This window comes from Hyperolius riggenbachi, chromosome 4 (assembly GCF_040937935.1).
Source record: "Hyperolius riggenbachi isolate aHypRig1 chromosome 4, aHypRig1.pri, whole genome shotgun sequence".
In the NCBI taxonomy this organism is placed as follows: domain Eukaryota; kingdom Metazoa; phylum Chordata; class Amphibia; order Anura; family Hyperoliidae; genus Hyperolius; species Hyperolius riggenbachi.
In genome coordinates, this window is record NC_090649.1 from 381,393,581 (window position 1) to 381,413,465 (window position 19,885).

The 19,885-nt window shown below is 43.0% G+C and overlaps 1 protein-coding gene and 1 long non-coding RNA gene across 4 annotated transcripts in view; one reads left to right on the plus strand and one right to left on the minus strand.

Moving 5' to 3' along the window:
* The window catches only part of TTC27 (tetratricopeptide repeat domain 27), a 564,428-nt gene that overhangs the window by 519,489 nt on the left and 25,054 nt on the right, over positions 1 to 19,885 (plus strand). For all 3 annotated transcript variants that reach the window (XM_068232111.1, XM_068232110.1, XM_068232112.1), the window contains one exon: positions 4,539 to 4,639. In XM_068232111.1, the coding sequence (XP_068088212.1) occupies positions 4,539 to 4,639 (101 nt within the window). The remainder of the gene's footprint in view (positions 1 to 4,538; positions 4,640 to 19,885) is intronic.
* The window catches only part of LOC137504108 (uncharacterized), a 216,423-nt gene that overhangs the window by 58,814 nt on the left and 137,724 nt on the right, over positions 1 to 19,885 (minus strand). The gene's annotated exons all lie outside the window — the stretch shown is intronic.

Consider the following 19,885-nt stretch of genomic DNA (forward strand, 5'->3'; position numbering starts at 1 on the left):
CTACCAGGCATCCTGTAATTAGTTTTTGTCTTACAGCTACTTCCTGCCCTGAGTTCATTGTGTCAGCCACAACAGAGATGATGCCCAGCTCCCCACTACAGTCCTGCGCCACATAATTCACTTGACCTCTGATTCTGAAACCCGTCATCAGCAAAATAGGCAGCGGCTAATTATTCCATTCATTAGAAGCATGTAGCAGACCCACTGTGCTGCATGTATGCATATACTAAATATGTCATCGCGTTATGTATAATTCCTACATTATCAGACTCCCTGGTGGCTTCTGCAATTTATACGCTGAATATTTCTGTGATTTTCAACACATTGTTATGTAGATATGTGTAATTCCAAACACATGTTTTAGTAAGGGTGTGTTCTTTTGTACAAAGCGGGGCTAGAAATTGTCTGCTAAAATCCCTCACAGTAAAGATCTATGGAATATGGAATTGTCAGGAAAAGCCATCACACCCTATTACAAGATAACTGAAGTGAGAGGTATATGGATGCTGGTTTATTTATTTTATTTTAAACAATACCAGTTGCCTTGCAGTCCTTATGTTCTATTTGGTTGCAGCAATGCCTGACACACTGCTGCGCTTTTAAAGTGGCATGCTTTCTTTCAAAGCAAGGTCTTTTGGAAAATAACGAAAATCTTAAAGACCTGTACACACTGGTGCAGTGCGATTTTTCTATTTTCATGAAGGCTTTGCGATTTAAAAATCACATGCAATTTTAAAAATGCAGCGCAAGCGCAGTAGTGTGTACAGGCCCAAACACCTGATCTGCTGCATGCTTGTTCAGGGTCTTTAGCTAAAAGTACTATAGAGGCAGATGATAAGCAGGAAAGCTGGGTAACTTGTATTGCTTAGAAGGAAATAAATATGGCAGCTTCCATATCCCTTTCACTTCGGTTGTCAGTGCTATATAAATACAAAATAATAATAATACAAACGTATGGCATGCCACCTGAGCGGGATCGGGTCTCAATCCCCCAGGCAACAGTGTGGGAACAAGGCGGTAAGGATGCATCGCTAGTCTCTAGGCTAGTGACGCGTTTTGTTGCTATTTAGAGAGGAGAAAGGTAACTAAACAGCACATAAGAAACATCATGTTGTGGGCGAGGTGAGTGTGGAGAACAATGCCTTCAACCAATGCTTGGCCGAGACGATCCAGTAGGTGGTTTGCCCATGAAAGCAAAGGTGAGGGGGATAGGGAGGCTGCCATATTTATTTCCTTGTAAACAATACCAGTTGCCTGGCAGCCCTGTTGATCTTCTGGCATGAGCAGTGTTTGAGTCAAAACTCTGGAACGAGCATATGGCTAATACAGTCAGAGCACCTGATCTGCTTGCATGCTTGTTCAGGGTCTATGGCCTAAAGTATTAGAGAACACAGGATCAGGACGACTGCCAGGCACCTGGTCTTGTTTAAAAGGAAATAAATCCTCTATAATAAAACCTAACTGTCCCTATGTCATCCTTCCTGTCCCTGGCTGTGTGTCCGTGGGTTTTTTGTACTGTGCATGTGTGCAGTACAGACAGCCATTGGGAGAAGAGGACGGGCCAGGGAGCCGGGTGGACGGGTGCGTGCACGGCGGGCGGGTGCGCGCGTGCGCACTGACTGGCGGCGGCATGAAGAGACCTACAGCCCGTTTTTAAACGGGCTTAGATCAACTAGTATAAAAATAATTTATTGAAAATGGGGTAAATGATCAATATTTACCTATGAATACTTTCCTGCTTACCACCTTGCAGGGATCTGGTGTAGAATTGTTTGCACCAATACCACTTTGCACTTCTTAATGTAGCACAAATAGATTTTCATTAGAACCTCCTTCCCTGCGGGAGTACAGTTAAGACTGATCCAGAAATCTCAAACACATCAACACAAATATTCTCAATGAGGGTGTCCCTGAAATAGACATCGCTAGTGCAGAAATTGGGCGGATGTTCCATCAAGCTATGAATCCTTGGAAGGGGAGTTAACCATTGTGTGTAGCTTTAGGCGTACTGTCAATCTTCAATGTATATAGATTTAGGCTTAGTACATAAGATAGTATGCATAATGCAGGATAGTTTAATTCAGGCACATACAGTAGCTCCGTGGGGGCCCACTCCTCCCTGTCCCCACCCACATGCAGTGTAGCACAGTGAAGCACTGTGTTAATATATTTCCCTGCTCATGTCAGTGTTGCCAACTTAGCGACTTTTCAAATCCCTCTAGCGACAATTTTTTTAAAAAGCAACTAGCGACAAATCTGTCGACTTTTTCTTGTGTTACTGACTCTGATGTGTCTGTACTGACTCTTCTCAACTTGCCACAGCAGCGGCAGCTGCTGGCCCCTCCCTCGTCCCAAAGCACTCACAGACAGGCCCGTCCTCTCACAGGAGTCCCCCCCCCAGCTGCAGTTACAGCAGGAGAAGAATAAACTCAATGTTATGAGATAAAAGTCGAAATCTTACAAATGGGTTTGTCAGATACAAATACACATTCTTACCATATTTCAAGCTTCAAATAAGTGTCACATAGCTTTATGAAAGCCATATGACAGCATTGTCTCTTACTTTCGGTTTCTGAATTTGCAAATAACTTGCATGTGCAGTGTGCATTATGCAAATTACGTGATGACGTCATCTAGCAACTTCTACGACAGCCAATAGCTACTTTCCTTACTGACAAGTTGGCAACACTGGCTCATGTCACATCTCCTCCTCCTCCTCCTAGCAGCCACTTGCTCTAAGCTTCCCCCTCTGGTTCCCAATTACATGACAAGCATTGGGATAGGGACATGCAGTAAAACAGGAGTCAGGAGGAGAAGAGGAGACCCAACAGAATGGGAGCAGGCAAATATTTTACACCACACTCTGCTGCACTCACTCTGCCTCTGCGAAGGGGAAGGAAGGAGCTGCCCCCATAACCCCAAGACTGGGAGGTGGGGGTGCACTTGTGTGCACGGTGTTGAAGGGGGCCCCATGAAGACCTGTTCGCCAGGTGTTGCTACGCCCCTGGTTTGATTTACTTAACCACTTGAGGACCCACCCTTTACCCCCCCTTAAGGACCAGCGCTGTTTTAGCTGATCTGTGCTGGGTGGGCTGTGCAGCCCCCAGCACAGATCAGGGTGCAGGCAGAGCGACCAGATCGCCCCCTTTTTTCCCCACTAGGGGGATGATGTGCTGGGGGGGTCTGATCGCTCCTGCCTGATGGGTGTTGCAGGGGGGGCACCTCAAAGCCCCCCTCCGCGGTGAGATTCCCCCCTCCCTCTCCTCCCTGTCCCCCCTGGTGATCTGGGCGGCACAGGACCCTATCCGTCCTGTGCAGCCAGTGACAGGCTGTCCCCTGTCACATGGCGGCGATTCCCGGCCGCTGATTGGCCGGGGATCGCCGATCTGCCTTACGGCGCTGCTGCGCAGCAGCGCCGTACAATGTAAACAAAGCGGATTATTTCCGCTTGTGTTTACATTTAGCCTGCGAGCCGCGATCGGCGGCCCGCGGGCTATTAACGGAGCCCCCTGCCGTGAATTGACAGGAAGCAGTCGCTCGCGCGAGCGGCTGCTTCCTGATTAATTAGCCTGCAGCCGGCGACGCAGAACTGCGTTGCTGGTCCTGCAGCTGCCACTTTGCCGACGCGCGGTATGAGTGCGCGGTCGGCAAGTGGTTAAAGCACAATAAAATAAAGTTGGTTACTGCCACTTTATACTGTAGAAAGGTTTATTAAGTGTATGTACTGTTTTCAAAATATAAGTAACTGTATAATAAACTGTTTCCCTAGATTTTATAAGGAAGTTCTTGTGTGTAAACTGTTATGCTGGGATGTGTATTATAATGATTTATACAAATTGTTCATAGTTTTCATCATGTCCTATTAAAGTAGTCTGGATTTAAACCCGAGCGGTATAAACTGAGGATGTGACAAAATTCAGGAACCCAGCTCAAATTTCTCTGAAAGATTTTCTCTCTCTGAGTTTCCAAAACTTCTATACATAGAATTATTCTACAGCCCCGACAATTATAATGGACACCTAAAGAGAAAGGAATATGAACTGTCCCATTGCAAACTTCTTTTAAAAAAATCCTATTTGCTAGCTTGTTCTGCTAATCCTCTGCCTTTAATACTTCTTAATTAACATTCAATTAAACATACTGGTATGTACTTCCATAAGAAGGAATTGCACCTGCACAGCAAGAGGGGGTGCAGAGGTTGTGATCAAACCTGGGGCTCATGGATGGAGAGGCCCACTGAGAGCCCCCTTTCAGCCAACGGTGTTGTATTAGTGACAATATACTATATATGTGGTATGTATTAGTGAATATATATATACGATATATATGGTATGTCTATTGATAATCTCATACAATGCTCCCCACCCTCTGCTTCTCACACTGTTGATGTCCTCAAAAATAGGTTTTTGCACTTGTTATGAAATGGTTGTGGTATGTGGATTGCTGGGGGTGGGGTCAAGGATCTACCCCACTGAGTAACATGAACTAAATTCTAAGTGCTGATGTGAATTTGAAATGGTATTTTTTGTACATTTCAGTGGCAGTAAAATGCAGCAAGACCAAGTCTAACCCTCAAGAAGCTGTGCAGATCCTGTCCTCAGCGCGTCTTAATCTACGTGCCTTATCATCAAAAGCAAAGGTTAGTTCTAGAGGACTTAACAAACTTATTCTGTATTAAAAAATATGCATTTCTCCTGGTGCCTGTCACTCACTTCTATCAAATGGCTAAAAAGAGTAAGGTCATTGGCTCCTCATGCAGTAAGAAATCCTGGCCAATATATGAAGCTTTTCTCATGAGACTTTTACTTCTTACCTTTTTCTCATCGATTCTAGATAAAAGCCTTAAAACAACATGTTATAAGATAGGTGGTGAGGTTACACCCACCTTTTATATTGAATACAGATTTGCTTTAAGTCTAGTTTTACCTTATGAAACTGGATATTATGAGGCAAGACTGCAAAAGAGTCTGTAAATAGTTTTTATTTTTGACTTGCTTTTTCTATTCATATCCAGGCTCAGTGGCGTCAATTGTGCCCACTGGGACCTTTACTTTCCTTGATTTCGAAAACAAGCAAAGCAAGGTTACTGCATACAGCAACTATAGGCTTACCCCTGCTACCCGCTGTGCCAAATAATAGCAAGGATTCTTCTTTGTAGTTATGGAACAGCTTCATCTTTTCTTGAAATGCTTTTACTTTTTTGGTCTTAAAATATCATACTGTGTGTGGCAGTAGATCTAGTAGACTAGTTCAAGCGGTGAAAATAAACTGGTTTCTATCAGTTAATCAAATTGTAAGCTTTAGATTTGTAGAGTGAAATAAAATCACTATAATATAAATATATGGGAGATATACCAGACTGATTTCAGATTTCTTTTCCTGTGAACCTTAGATGGGAAATTAAGCCATAGGGGCATGTTTACTTCTGATTTGATTAGCAAATGTACATCAGATTTGCAAGGTTCTCTTCACAAGTGTACTTCTTTATTGACCACGAACATCAACATACACGAGCAGTTAGCTTTGCAGACTTAGTGCAACTATCCTCAGGAGATGTACTGGACAAACACATGAACATGCAACCAAGAAAGGATCACACACACCTGTGAATAATGGTTGCTGGTTCTGGATCCACTGGCAAAAGTAATCCATACAATCAAAGGAGGGATCTGCACATAGATTTCAATCTGTACACTCCAAGTGTATTGTTCCATCATACATGTACAGACATCTGACCGTATACCGAAGACCGTTTCGGGGCCAATCTGGTGCCCTTTGTCAAGTCAAGGGCAGAAAACATACATATGTATATGTATGTTTTCTGCTCTTAATTTGACATAGGGGAGTGGATTTGCCCTGAAACAACCATCATTGTGCGGTCACATGTCTCTACATGTATGATGAAACAATACACTTGGGGTGTTCCAGATTGAAGTATATCTGCGGACCTCTCCTTTGATTGTATGACACACAAGCATGACTGCACAGATTAGATCAGGCGTTCAGGATTATATTGGTGAGAAATGGAGGGGAAGCAGTTAATGGGGTACAATGGCTGATAGTGTTTCTTATTCAAGTCTAAGCATTAGTGACTGGGAGAGGTTTTCAAACAGTTTTAAGGCAGTAATGTTTGGATCGTATACCGTAGTTATGAATCTGAGTTATCCAAGGAATGGAAAATACCCATTCTCTTTGTCAAGAAATAGTAATTACTGAGAGTAATAGTCTAACTATATCTGAATAACCGTATAAACAGTTAATTTTTTGCCAGGTGTTCTCTTTTAATCTTGCATGCTCAGAATTATGCACACATTTAATGTCATTTTGTATTAATGAGGTTGTCGTTCCTTTCAAAGCGATTGTGCACTGTGATGTTAGGCTACCTCAGGATTCAGGCTTAACCCAGTCTTTTTGGTTTAATTATACAGAAACAACAGGAAATTCCATTCTACTGACCGTTCTTGGTTGTGTTTCCTAATTATGAGCTTAAAAGCCATGGCACTCGCGTACATTCCCAGGACACCCTTCTTGATATCATACTATGGATTTTGCTTTTTCGTTATTTCACTACTACACTCAGCTGACACATTTACTGCCAGGATCATTTGCTTAAAAACCTTTGAAGGGCTGATCAAGTTTCACTTACAATAGTACTATATGTTTTTTTCACTACAGACAGTTTTCCTGCTTAGTTATTAAGTCAGTAGTGTTTATATAAGCTACATAACTTGGCCCAGACTTTTGTCAAATTCTATAAGTTACTTTTAATTGTGCTAAGTAGGATCCTCAAACATGCATGAATGTGGTGTCTATTTCAGTTGTAGCTTGTTTTAACACAATACTTTATTAGCATTATTAGATCTGGTGGCCGCTTTTGTACATACATTCACATCAACATCTGCACCCAAAGGAGTTTACAGTTTAAAGTTGTGTGCACTCTATACAAAGATTGCAACATGCAGGGATTGGAACTAGATCCCTTAAGGACACTTCATGGGTGAGTGTCCTGCAGACATGTCACATTCTGTTGCTCTGGAGGAGGAGTAAGGAGGGGAACAATGCACTCTGACAAGAATCTGGTACTCTGCATCTTAGTAATGTAACGTGGCCCCTGCACACATTGTAGACTATTGGCAAAGATGGCCCTGACTGATCAACTCGACTGAAACCACTGTAGGGTGTGTGCCAGCCTTAAAGCAAATCTGTAGTAAAAAAAAAAAGTCGGATACTTACCTATGGAGAGGGAACGCTCTGGATACTATTGAGCCTTCCCTGTCCCCTCTCGTTCCATGGTGAATAGCTGTCCGGGAGGCTCCATACAGTGCAAACACGCACTCATGCATACGCAGTACGGAGCCACCTGTCTTCGGGACACGAGTGCTCCACCAGCTTTCAGACACTTTTTTTTTTTTATCATTTGAGTTTTACTTTAATAACACAATATAACTCTATTACCAAAGTGGTATGAACCAACAAATTTTAAAGTGTGGTATAAAATAAGGATAAATATTTTGGTGCATTGTTTCCTGGTGTAAACATTTAGATGTCTTTTAAAATTCCAGTGCTATAGAGGTGTTGCTCAACTTGTTCTTGTTCTAAGGAAATAAGTTGTTTATGAGATACTTGTGGCAAATTGATTTTGTTCAGACATTTTTGAATACTGGGAAGAGTGGGTTGAGGGGTTGAAGGATTTAGTTTTAGATTGTATAGGGAGCTATAAAAATCGCTGAAGGCATTGGCAATATCCTGAGGGTTAGTTAACCACTTCCCCTCCCCTGGGATGAGTATTTATGTCCCTGCTTTACCTTGCAGAGACGTAGATACTCCTCCATTGTTGACGTGCACTCCCGCCCGTTCCCGCGCTTTTTCTCAACGCCGATCGGTAGAGGGGAATTAATGAATGGGAACGCAGATCCCATTAATCAATCCAAGTCCCCGTGTGAATGATCGCCGGCGATCAATGAGATGCTGCTTCATTCACAAAAACCAAAAGCAACGTGGCCACGCATTGCTTCCTGTTTAGCATACTAATAGTACGCAATAGAAAGGAATGCACATCTTGTGGCCAAATAGTAAAATTACACCTACATACAATTTTTCTTATAAAAGGTCCCACATTTGCATTTAAATTTTTCCCTTCCACACTCTCCCATACTACCCAATATTTTTTTTTTGTATTAAAAAAAATTAACAAAAAAAAATAGTTACCTTAGGGACTGAACTTTTTTAATATGTATGTCAAGAGGGTATACTACTATTATTTTTTTAATCATGGGTTTATAGTGATGGACACAAAATTGAAATAATGCACCTTTATTTCCAAGTAAGATATTGGTGCCATACATTGTACTAGGGAAATATTTTAAATGTTGCAATAACGGGACAAATGGGCAAATAAAATATGTGTGTTGTATCCACAGTAGAACATTTTATTTTAAAACTATAATGGCCAAAATCTGAAAAATAATGAATTTCTTCTTTCTGATTTTTTTCTTATTATTCCCATTAAAATGCAGTTAGAATAAAATAATTCTTAACAAAAAATACCACCCAAAGAAAGCCTAATTGGTGGTGAAAAACAAGATATAGAAAGTTATAGGTGAATGAATGGAAGGAAGCACTATTGCTCTGGTTTTTAAGGGGAAAAACCCCTTGGAGGTTAGTCTCTGTTTAGTGAAGGGGTAAAAAAAAGGTGCATGATTCTAGCTTTGGCTTGTTTATTTTTAATTAACCTAGCTAAAAGGGGGCTGGCTTTATTGTTTTGACTATAAGTTGCACATTTAAATTTAAAGAGCTGAAACTCATAATCAGCCGCTAAAAGCCTTAACTCTTGTCTTAAAGTGAAGAGCTCTCTGGTTAAAGTGTTTGAGGAATTTTGTTTGTGGAGGATTTCGGTTGCCTGAATGCGTTTCAATGGAGAATCTAATTTGTACCTTTTGGCTTTTTTCATTCTGGCTCCAAGCTGAATACAATATCCCCTGATTACTGCTTTGTGGACTAGCCATACCATGGTGCTACCAACTGACCTATCTCCATTTAGTTGGAAATATTCTTTAATGCTGTTTTCTAAACCTTGCTTGCATTCTGGGTTAGAAAGTAGCTGAGGAATTATTCTCCACGGGAGAGGAGAAGAGAGGTTGTTGGACCAGTCCAGGGTAATAGTTATGGGTGAATGATCAGACCAAGAAATTGTACCGATGTCCGAATGAGATATTTTCTGTAAGGTAACCTTATCCGTTAGGAAAGAGTCTATCCTTGAATACGTTTTATGAACTAGAGAAGAGAAGGAATAGTCTCTCTCTTCTCCATGTTGTGCTCTCCAGATATCATTAAGTCCTTCCTTGTGTAACAGCGCTTGTATTGGGGAGGATTTTGTGGACTTAGAATTGCTGGAGTCAAGGTTAGGTATCAAGCAGGAATTAAAATCGCCTCCTATGATTAGGTGAGGATGATTAGTCAACAACTTGTAATTGTTTTTAGGCCTTTTCAAATCTAGCCCCCATACAAACGCATAACCTTTCAACCCTATGCCTAATGCTAACCTGTTACAGTATACTGCAGAATAATAGACCTATAATTCAAACACTGACCTTCATCCTACCCTTAATCCCACCACTGTCTTTAAAGCCTTAGTTCAGGCTTGTGGGGTTTTTAGCATACTTTGAGGCATACATATTTTAAAGTGTTGTGCATTGCACATAAATCAACATGTGAATTATTCAATTTTAATACCTGATTTGCTGATAATCTGTGCTAATGTGTCATACTGCTTAGCTGGACACCTCTCCAAACTCATCTTACATCCCATCATCACGTACAGGAAGTAGTCAGAGTGAGGCTGGGAGGGGTCACCAGCCAGTCTTTTCCCATGAACACAGAGATGACCTTACCCTCAGGAGGGTGCATAGGGAGGGGATTGGCTAGGTCAGGTAATTACTTTGTCACTCAAAGGAGAAAAAAGCAAGTGTGTGGCACTTCCCACATACAAGAAGTTAGTCCTCAGCGTTTGTTACACAGGCAAGTAACTATGGGCCCCACCAGGGGCGCCTCTAGCCTTCTTGTCACTCCAGGCAAGAAATCCTGTGGCGCCCCCCCCCCCCCCCCATAAAAATAAAACAAAAATCATATACATTATAGAACACTTCACACATGATATAAGCCATCAGAGAAGGATAACTATGAAACGGGGCCCTGGGCAAGATAACACTTTGCCCTCCACTGATGGTCACCTGGCTCATTTAGTTAGATTTGGTGGGGGCTAGCAACCACCAGGCCCCTAAACTCTCTCTAGACCCTAGGCAGCTGCCTAAGTTTGCCTTGTGGATGATCAGCATTGTATGCCATACAGCACATGCTGCCAGTATGCACCTCAAATAAATACAGCATCCACACTACAAGTTCCAATGTCAGTCACATTGCAAGATTGGATTATCAAGCAAGACATTCTTCCTTTCAGAATAATTTTTCACAAACATTATGAGATATGCAGATATGTTACCACCTGTTGGGGTAGGACTGGAGTGGGTATATCATGACATTGAAGGGCTGATATGGTAAGGTGGTTTAAGGCACAGTGTACACCGAGCGGTTTTAGCAGCGATCCGCCAACCACATCAGTCTGTGAAAACGCTTGGCTAATGTATTTCAATGGGATGATGCACACCAGCGGTTTGAGGTTTTTAGCAAACCGCAAACGTGCCTCCTGCTGCACATTTGCTGTTTGCAGAAGCGATTCTGCCTCAATGTAAAGTATAGGAAAAATGCTAACCGCTCTGAAAAAACGCTAGATCAGAGCAGTTTTCCAGGCGTTTTTGCTACAGAAGCTGTTCAGTAACAGCTTTTACTGTAACAAGATTTGTAATCTGCTTCACATAAACGCTCAGCATGTTTAGAAAATGTCTCTAAACATGCCTAGAATCGCTCTGAAATCTGCTCGAAAAACCGCTAGCGTTTTGAGGATCTGCTAGCGGTTTTGGTGTGCACTGGGCCTAATGGTTTGATTCATAATCCATTCTGGAGATAAGCACAGTGTGTTTGTAGTGTAAGTGATACAAGAGAAGAGAAGTAGAATGGAGGGAGGAAGGGTAGTAGAGGGTCAGAATTGATGACATGGATGAGCAGATATCTATGAGTAGAATAGAGGCTCAGTGGGTAGCACTACTGCATTTTAGTGCTGAGTCCTAGGCTTGAACATTGGCCAGGGCAAAATCTGCATGGAGTTTCTGTCTTCAGACACTTCAGACATTTCCTGCATCCTAAAAAACATACTAATAAGTCAACTGGTTTACCCCAAAACAATCCTATATTGAAAATATTAGACTATAACTGTGGTAGGGATTAGATTGTGAGCTCCTCTGAGGACAGTCAGTGACATGACTCTGTAAAGTGCTGCAGGAGATGTCAGTGCTATATAAATACATAATAATAATATGGTAGGACATTATTCTATAACTACGGTAGGGTTAGATTGTGAGCTACTCTGAGGACAGTCAGTGACATGACTATGTACTCTGTAATGTGCTGCAGAATGTCAGTGCTATATGAATACATAATAATAATATGGTAGGACATTACAGTTTGACTATAGTAGGGATTAAATTGTAAGCTCCAGTGAGCAGTCAGTGACATGACTATGTACTCTGTAAAGTGCTAAAGATGTCAGTACTACATAAATACACAATAATAGTTCCAAATGCTACTGGCTCCTCTGAAGAGTGCTCAGACTAGTGTACATAGTTGTGCACATTGTTCCCCAAGTAGCAGTTGTTTGGTCAGAGAGACAGTGGGAGAGGGAGCATGAGCAGAGGGTGAGGGCGAGCAAAGTTAAGCTCCACACTCACCACAGTGACTGCAACAACACAGGAAGATGGATGCAGCGAGGTGTCCCCTCATGACAAGCGTCCAGCGATTCATCTTCCTGCCAGCGGGCATGCGAGATATCACGTGACATTACAGGACGGGCGCGAACGAGAAGTCAAGCGACCGCAGTTCTTTACGGGGTGTCGTCAAGGTTCTTAAAGATCCGGTCCTCAGTGACGGTCACTTTTCACCACACAACGCTAAGGGATGTCACGACATCGTGTAAATGACTACTTGACGCTCAAAAAAAAAAATGAATGGACATCGGGAAAATCGTTGGAAAAATCACGAGGTGGGTACATAGCATTAGAGAGAGGGCAAACAGACAGCATTAATGGAAATACATTATTATGCCATCTTCAATTATAAGTAGTGATGGATGTAATTACACACATTGCTTACATGTCCATTATCATTGTTTGAGCTTTAGATGCTGCCCTCCTATTCACTATCTCACAATGAAAGACAAAACCTGCAACCCCCACTGTGTCCATTACACACTTCAAACACTGTCCTTGGGAACTCAGGGAGAAGTGCAGGCTGTGTGTTTCCCAGTCAGAGGGAGAGAGCATCAGATGATCCTACCGCTCCATAGCTAGTCATGGCTGGAGAGCGTCCTGACATCTAGACATGCAGGACATTCTAGCAGAGCACACAGGCTGTCTGCAGAGTTTACTGTTTGTTTGTTTGTCTTGCTCGCTCTGCAGACTCAGTAACATTTGGGGGTAGGGCGCTGTCACCTCTGTACACTGAATAGTGAGGGACTGTCTCCAATCTTTCTATGAATCCTTATTAGATGCATTCCTAAAAACACTTGTGAGAGTAGAACAGAGTAACCAGGCAGCTCAGGGTGACCCAAACTACTAGGAATGTATAGGGGGATAAAAGGAACCAAAAAGCCCTCCTACTAAAAAAGCAAAGCTAGGTGTAATTGCCTTCTTAAAACAGAGAGTAGAAAACTTTCTCTACATACCCTTAAACGGCAGTCAGTCACTCAGGCTCAGAAAGGTGGGGGCAGAGAACAGTTATAAACCAGACACCTTCTTCTTAGGGAGTATCTATAAATCTGAACTCTGAATGATTCTTTATCCCTGACTTAGCAGAATGCTATTTGTGAAAAGAGCAGAGTATCCAAGCAGCTCAGGGTGACCCAAGCTACTAGGAATGTATAGGGAGATAAAAGTTACCAAAATGCCCTCTTACTAAAAAAGCAAAGCTTGGTGTAATTTGCCTTCTTAAAACAGAAGGAAATCTATTTCTCTCCAGTCCCTTACAACGGTCTTTCAGGACAGGAATTTTTATTTCCCCTTGGACTGACAGTAATTTATTGCGCCTTCCCCATCAAAGCCCGCTCCAAGCTGCTGCCTGGGTGGTCAGTAGGTTAAGGCGCCCCTGGGCCCCACTACATGCACTTCAAACTGTGTGTCACAAGATGTGTGCTCCGCATAAACAGCTGAAGAAAGAATCCAATCACTAGTATGCAAAAAGTCAAGGGAGCGTGCACCTTCAGTCTTAGGATTTATTTCCGCATTGGCAACAGTGAAACATTACAGCAAACTTCTTCATTTTCAAAAAATATAGCGTATCAACATTCGTGCATGATTAGATCTGTTCAGTAGTACGCAGCGTGACCAAGCGTCAGGAGACGCGAAACGGCTGTCGCTAAACCACCCTATTGCCCACCACCCACCTCCACTATGATGACCCACTAACCTAAGGATATGTAAGATCTAATCATGCACGAATGTTGATACGCTATATTTATTGAAAATGAAGAAGTTTGCTGTAATGTTTCACTGTTGCCAATGCGGAAATAAATCCTAAGATGGAAGGTGCACGCTCCCTTGACTTTTTGCATACAGGTAGTTACTTTGCCAGAAGTAAAACTCCTACTCTGCTGTCAGCCCTATACTATGTGCACCTTATGTGTCATGAATCATGAGTTGGCTTCATGATCTTCAGAAACCTGCTGGATTTCATGTATGGTTGCACTAACTCACTGGCTAAAGCCTGCCGATCACCTGACACCTAACGCATAAACTGTAACAAGCACAACTGTCATCTTCCTGTTTACCATTTATCTGCATCAGTGTTTTACTTCAGCTAACATCTGGAAATATGCCTGAAGAAGGGGACTAGATCCCAGAAAGCTTGCATCATTTAACTCTTTTAGTTAGCCATTAAAATGTATTATTTTTTACAAAACGTTTTTTTTTCTACCTATATAATATGTTACATTCTTAATATGTTACCACAATCTGTGATCTGGGTGTCAGAAAGTCTCAGGCTTGTGGCTCAGCAGAAGAGATCAGGGTTTTTTTGTGACAGTTCTGCTAAGAACTCTAGAGATTAGTTGTATGATTTGTTCCAAAAGATGAAAACTTTGTGGCATAACCACCAGATATGTAAAAGTGTTCCTCTGCTGGGAAACCCCCTTAAAGGGGACCCGTGGTGAGAGGGATATGGAGGCTGCCATGGTTTTTTTCTTTTTAAACAATACAAATTTTCTGACAGGCCTCCTCCTGATTCTGTGTCTTTAATAATTTTAGCCATAGACTTTGAACAAGCATGCAGCAGATCAGGTGCTCTAACTCAACTGACTCAGATTTTACTGGATTAGCCATATGCTTGTTCCAGGGTTTTGACTCAGGCACCATTTATGCCAGAAGAATGGGGCTGCCGGGCAACCGGCATTGTTAACCATGAAATAAATATGGCAGCCTCCATATCCCTCTCACCTCGGGTTCTCTTTAACCACTTGAGGACCTAGGGCTTTCTACCCCTTAAGGACCGGCCACTTTTTTTCCATTCAGACCACTGCAGCTTTCACGGTTTATTGCTCGCTCATACAACCTACCACCTAAATGAATTTTGTCTCCTTTTCTTGTCACTAATAAAGCTTTCTTTTGGTGCTATTTGATTGCTCCTGCGATTTTTACTTTTTATTATATTCATCAAAAAAGACATGAATTTTGGCAAAAAAATGATTTTTTTAACTTTCTGTGCTGACATTTTTCAAATAAAGTAAAATTTGTCTGTATATATGCAGCGCGAAAAATGTGGACAAACATGTTTTGGATAAAAAAAAACCCATTCAGTGTATATTTATTGGTTTGGGTAAAAGTTATAGCGTTTACAAACTATGGTGCAAAAAGTGAATTTTCCCATTTTCAAGCATCTATGACTTTTCTGACCCCCTGTCATGTTTCATGAGGGGCTAGAATTCCAGGATAGTATAAATACCCCCCAAATAACCCTATTTTGGAAAGAAGACATCCCAAAGTATTCACTGAGAGGCATAGTGAGTTCATAGAAGATATTATTTTTTGTCACAAGTAAGCGGAAAATGACACTTTGTGACAAAAAAAAAAAAAGTTTCCATTTCTTCTAACTTGCGACAGAAAAAATGAAATCTGCCACGGACTCACCATGCCCCTCTCTGAATACCTTGAAGTGTCTACTTTCCAAAATGGGGTCATTTGTGGGGTGTGTTTACTGTCCTCGCATTTTGGGGGTGCTAATTTGTAAGCACCCATGTAAAGCCTAAAGGTGCTCATTGGACTTTGGGCCCCTTAGCGCAGTTAGGCTGCAAAAAAGTGCCACACATGTGGTATTGCCGTACTCAGGAGAAGTAGTATAATGTGTTTTGGGGTGTATTTTTACACATACCCATGCTGGGTGGGAGAAATATCTCTGTAAATGACAATTTTTTAAATTTTTTTACACACAATTGTCCGTTTACAGAGATCTTTCTCCCACTCAGCATGGGTATGTGTAAAAATACACCCCAAAACACATTATACTACTTCTCCTGAGTACGGCGATACCACATGTGTGGCACTTTTTTGCACCCTAACTGTGCTAAGGGGCCCAAAGTCCAATGAGTACCTTTAGGATTTCACAGGTCATTTTGAGAAATTTTGTTTCAAGACTACTCCTCACGGTTTAGAAAGAAGACACCCCAAGGTATTCCGTTAGTAGTACGGTGAGTTCATAGAAGATTTTATTTTTTGTCACAAGTTAGCGGAAAATGACACTTTGTGAAAAAAAACCAATAAAAATCAATTTTCGCTAACTTGTGACAAAAAATAAAATCTTCTATGAACTCACCGTACTACTAACAGAATACCTTGGGGTGTCTTCTTTCTAAAATGGAGTCATTTGTGGGGTTCCTATACTGTCCTGGCATTTTAGGGGCCCTAAACCGTGAGGAGTAGTCTTGAAACAAAATTTCTCAAAATGACCTGTGAAATCCTAAAGGTACTCATTGGACTTTGGGCCCCTTAGCACAGTTAGGGTGCAAAAAAGTGCCACACATGTGGTATCGCCATACTCGGGAGAAGTAGTACAATGTGTTTTGGGGTGTATTTTTACACATACCCATGCTGGGTGGGAGAAATAACTCTGTAAATGGACAATTGTGTGTAAAAAAATCAAAAGATTGTCATTTACAGAGGTATTTCTCCCACCCAGCATGGGTATGTGTAAAAATACACCCCAAAACACATTATACTACTTCTCCCGAGTACGGCGATACCACATGATTGGCACTTTTTTGCAGCCTAACTGCGCTAAGGGGCCCAAAGTCCAATGAGTACCTTTAGGATTTCACAGGTCATTTTTGTTTCAAGACTACTCCTCACGGTTTAGGGCCCCTAAAATGCCAGGGCAGTATTGGAACCCCACTAATGACCCCATTTTAGAAAGAAGACACCCCAAGGTATTCCGTTAGGAGTATGGTGAGTTCATAGAAGTTTTTATTTTTTTGTCACAAGTTAGCGGAAATTGATTTTAATTTTTTTTTTTTTCACAAAGTGTCATTTTCCGCTAACTTGTGACAAAAAATAAAATCTTCTATGAACTCACCATACTCCTAACGGAATACGTTTGGGTGTCTTCTTTCTAGAATGGGGTCATTTGTGGGGTTCCTATACTGCCCTGGCATTTTAGGGGCCCTAAACCGTGAGGAGTAGTCTTGAAACAAAAATGACCTGTGAAATCCTAAAGGTACTCATTGGACTTTGGGCCCCTTAGCGCAGTTAGGCTGCAAAAAAGTGCCAATCATGTGGTATCGCCGTACTCGGGAGATGTAGTATAATGTGTTTTGGGGTGTATTTTTACACATACCCATGCTGGGTGGGAGAAATACCTCTGTAAATGACAATTGTTTGATTTTTTTTACACACAATTGTCCATTTACAGAGAGATTTCTCCCACCCAGCATGGGTATGTGTAAAAATACACCCCAAAACACATTATACTACTTCTCCTGAGTACGGCGATACCACATGTGTGACACTTTTTTGCAGCCTAGGTGCGCTAAGGGGCCCAACGTCCTAATCACAGGTCATTTTGAGGCATTTGTTTTCTAGACTACTCCTCACGGTTTAGGGCCCCTAAAATGCCAGGGCAGTATAGGAACCCCACAAGTGACCCCATTTTAGAAAGAAGACACCCCAAGGTATTCCGTTAGGTGTATGGCAAGTTCATAGAAGATTTTATTTTTTGTCACAAGTTAGTGAAAAATGACACTTTGTGAAAAAAAAACAAAAATCAATTTCCGCTAACTTTTGACAAAAAATAAAATCTTCTATGAACTCGTCATACACCTAACAGAATACATTGGGGTGTCTTTTTTCTAAAATGGGGTCCGTTTCTGGGGTTCCTATACCGCCCTGGCATTTTACGGGCCCAAAACCGTGAGTAGTCTGGAAACCAAATGTCTCAAAATGACTGTTCAGGGGTATAAGCATCTGCAAATTTTGATGACAGGTGGTCTATGAGGGGGCGAATTTTGTGGAACCGGTCATATGCAGGGTGGCCTTTTAGATGACAGGTTGTATTGGGCCTGATCTGATGGATAGGAGTGTTAGGGGGGTGACAGGAGGTGATTGATGGGTGTCTCGGGGTGGTTAGAGGGGAAAATAGATGCAATCAATGCACTGGGGAGGTGATCGGAAGGGGGTCTGAGGGGGATCTGAGGGTTTGGCCGAGTGATCAGGAGCCCACACGGGGCAAATTAGGGCCTGATCTGATGGGTAGGTGTGCTAGGGGGTGACAGGAGGTGATTGATTGGGTGTCTCAAGGTGTGATTAGAGGGGGGAATAGATGCAAGCCATTCACTGGCGAGGTGATCAGGGCTGGGGCCTGAGGGCATTCTGAGGGTGTGGGCGGGTGATTGAGTGCCCTAGGGGCAGATAGGGGTCTAATCTGATAGGTAGCAGTGACAGGGGGTGATTGATGGGTAATTAGTGGATGTTTAGGGTAGAGAACAGATATAAACACTGCCCTTGGGAGGTGATCTGACGTCGGATCTGCGGGTGAACTATTGATGTGGGTGGGTGATCAGATTGCCCGCAAGGGGCAGGTTAGGGGCTGATTGATGAGTGGCAGTGACAGGGGGTGATTGATGGGTGGCAGTGACAGGGGGTGATTGATGGGTGGCAGTGACAGGGGGTGATTGATGGGTGATTGACAGGTGATCAGTGGGTTATTACAGGGAAGAACAGATGTAACTAATGCACCGGTGAATTGATAAGGGGGGGTCTGAAGGCAATCTGAGCGTGTAGGTGGGTGATTGGGTGCCCGCAAGGGGCAGATTAGGGTCTGATCTGATGGGTAACAGTGACAGGTGGTGATAGGGGGTGATTGATGGGTAATTAGTGGGTACTTAGTGGGTGTTTAGAGGAGACAATAGATGTAAACACTACGCTTGGGTGGTGATCTGATGTCGGATCTGCGGGCGATCTATTGGTGTGAGTGGGTGATCAGATTGCCTGCAAGGGGCAGGTTAGGGGCTGATTGATGGGTGGCAGTGACAGGGGTGATTGATGGGTGGCAGTGACAGGGGGTGATTGACAGGTGATCAGTGGGTTATTACAGGGAAGAACAGATGTAAATATTGCACTGGCGAATTGATAAGGGGGGGTCTGAGGGCAATCTGAGCATGTAGGTGGGTGATTGGGTGCCCGCAAGGGGCAGATTAGGGTCTGATCTGATGGGTAACAGTGACAGGTGGTGATAGGGGGTGATTGATGGGTAATTAGTGGGTACTTAGTGGGTGTTTAGAGGAGACAATAGATGTAAACACTGCGCTTGGGTGGTGATCTGATGTCGGATCTGCGGGCGATCTATTGGTGTGAGTGGGTGATCAGATTGCCCACAAGGGGCAGGTTAGGGGCTGATTGATGGGTGGCAGTGACAGGGGTGATTGATGGGTGGCAGTGACAGGGGGTGATTGATGGGTGATTGACAGGTGTTTAGTGGGTTATTACAGGGAAGGACAGATGTAAATAATGCCCCGGCGAATTGATAAGGGGGGGGGGGTCTGAGGGCAATCTGAGCGTGTAGGCGGGTGATTGGGTGCCAGCAAGGGGCAGATTAGGGTCTGATCTGATGGGTAACAGTGACAGGTGGTGATAGGGGGTGATTGATGGGTAATTAGTGGGTGTTTAGAGGAGAGAATAGATGTCAACACTGAGTTTGGGTGGTGATCTGATGTCGGATCTGCGGGCGATCTATTGTTGTGGGTGGGTGATCAGATTGCCCGCAAGGGGCAGGTTAGGGGCTGATTGATGGGTGGCAGTGACAGGGGGTAATTGATGGGTGGCAGTGACAGGGGGTGATTGATGGGTGATTGACAGGTGATCAGTGGGTTATTACAGGGAAGAACAGATGTAAATATTGCACTGGCGAATTGATAAGGGGGGGTCTGAGGGCAATCTGAGCGTGTAGGCGGGTGATTGGGTGCCCGCAAGGGGCAGATTAGGGTCTGATCTGATGGGTAACAGTGACAGGTGGTGATAGGGGGTGATTGATGGGTAATTAGTGGGTGTTTAGAGGAGAGAATAGATGTAAACACTGCGTTTGGGTGGTGATCTGATGTCGGATCTGCGGGCGATCTATTGGTGTGGGTGGGTGATCAGATTGCCCGCAAGGGGCAGGTTAGGGGCTGATTGATGGGTGGCAGTGACAGGGGGTAATTGACGGGTGATTGACAGGTGATTGACAGGTGATCAGGGGGGAT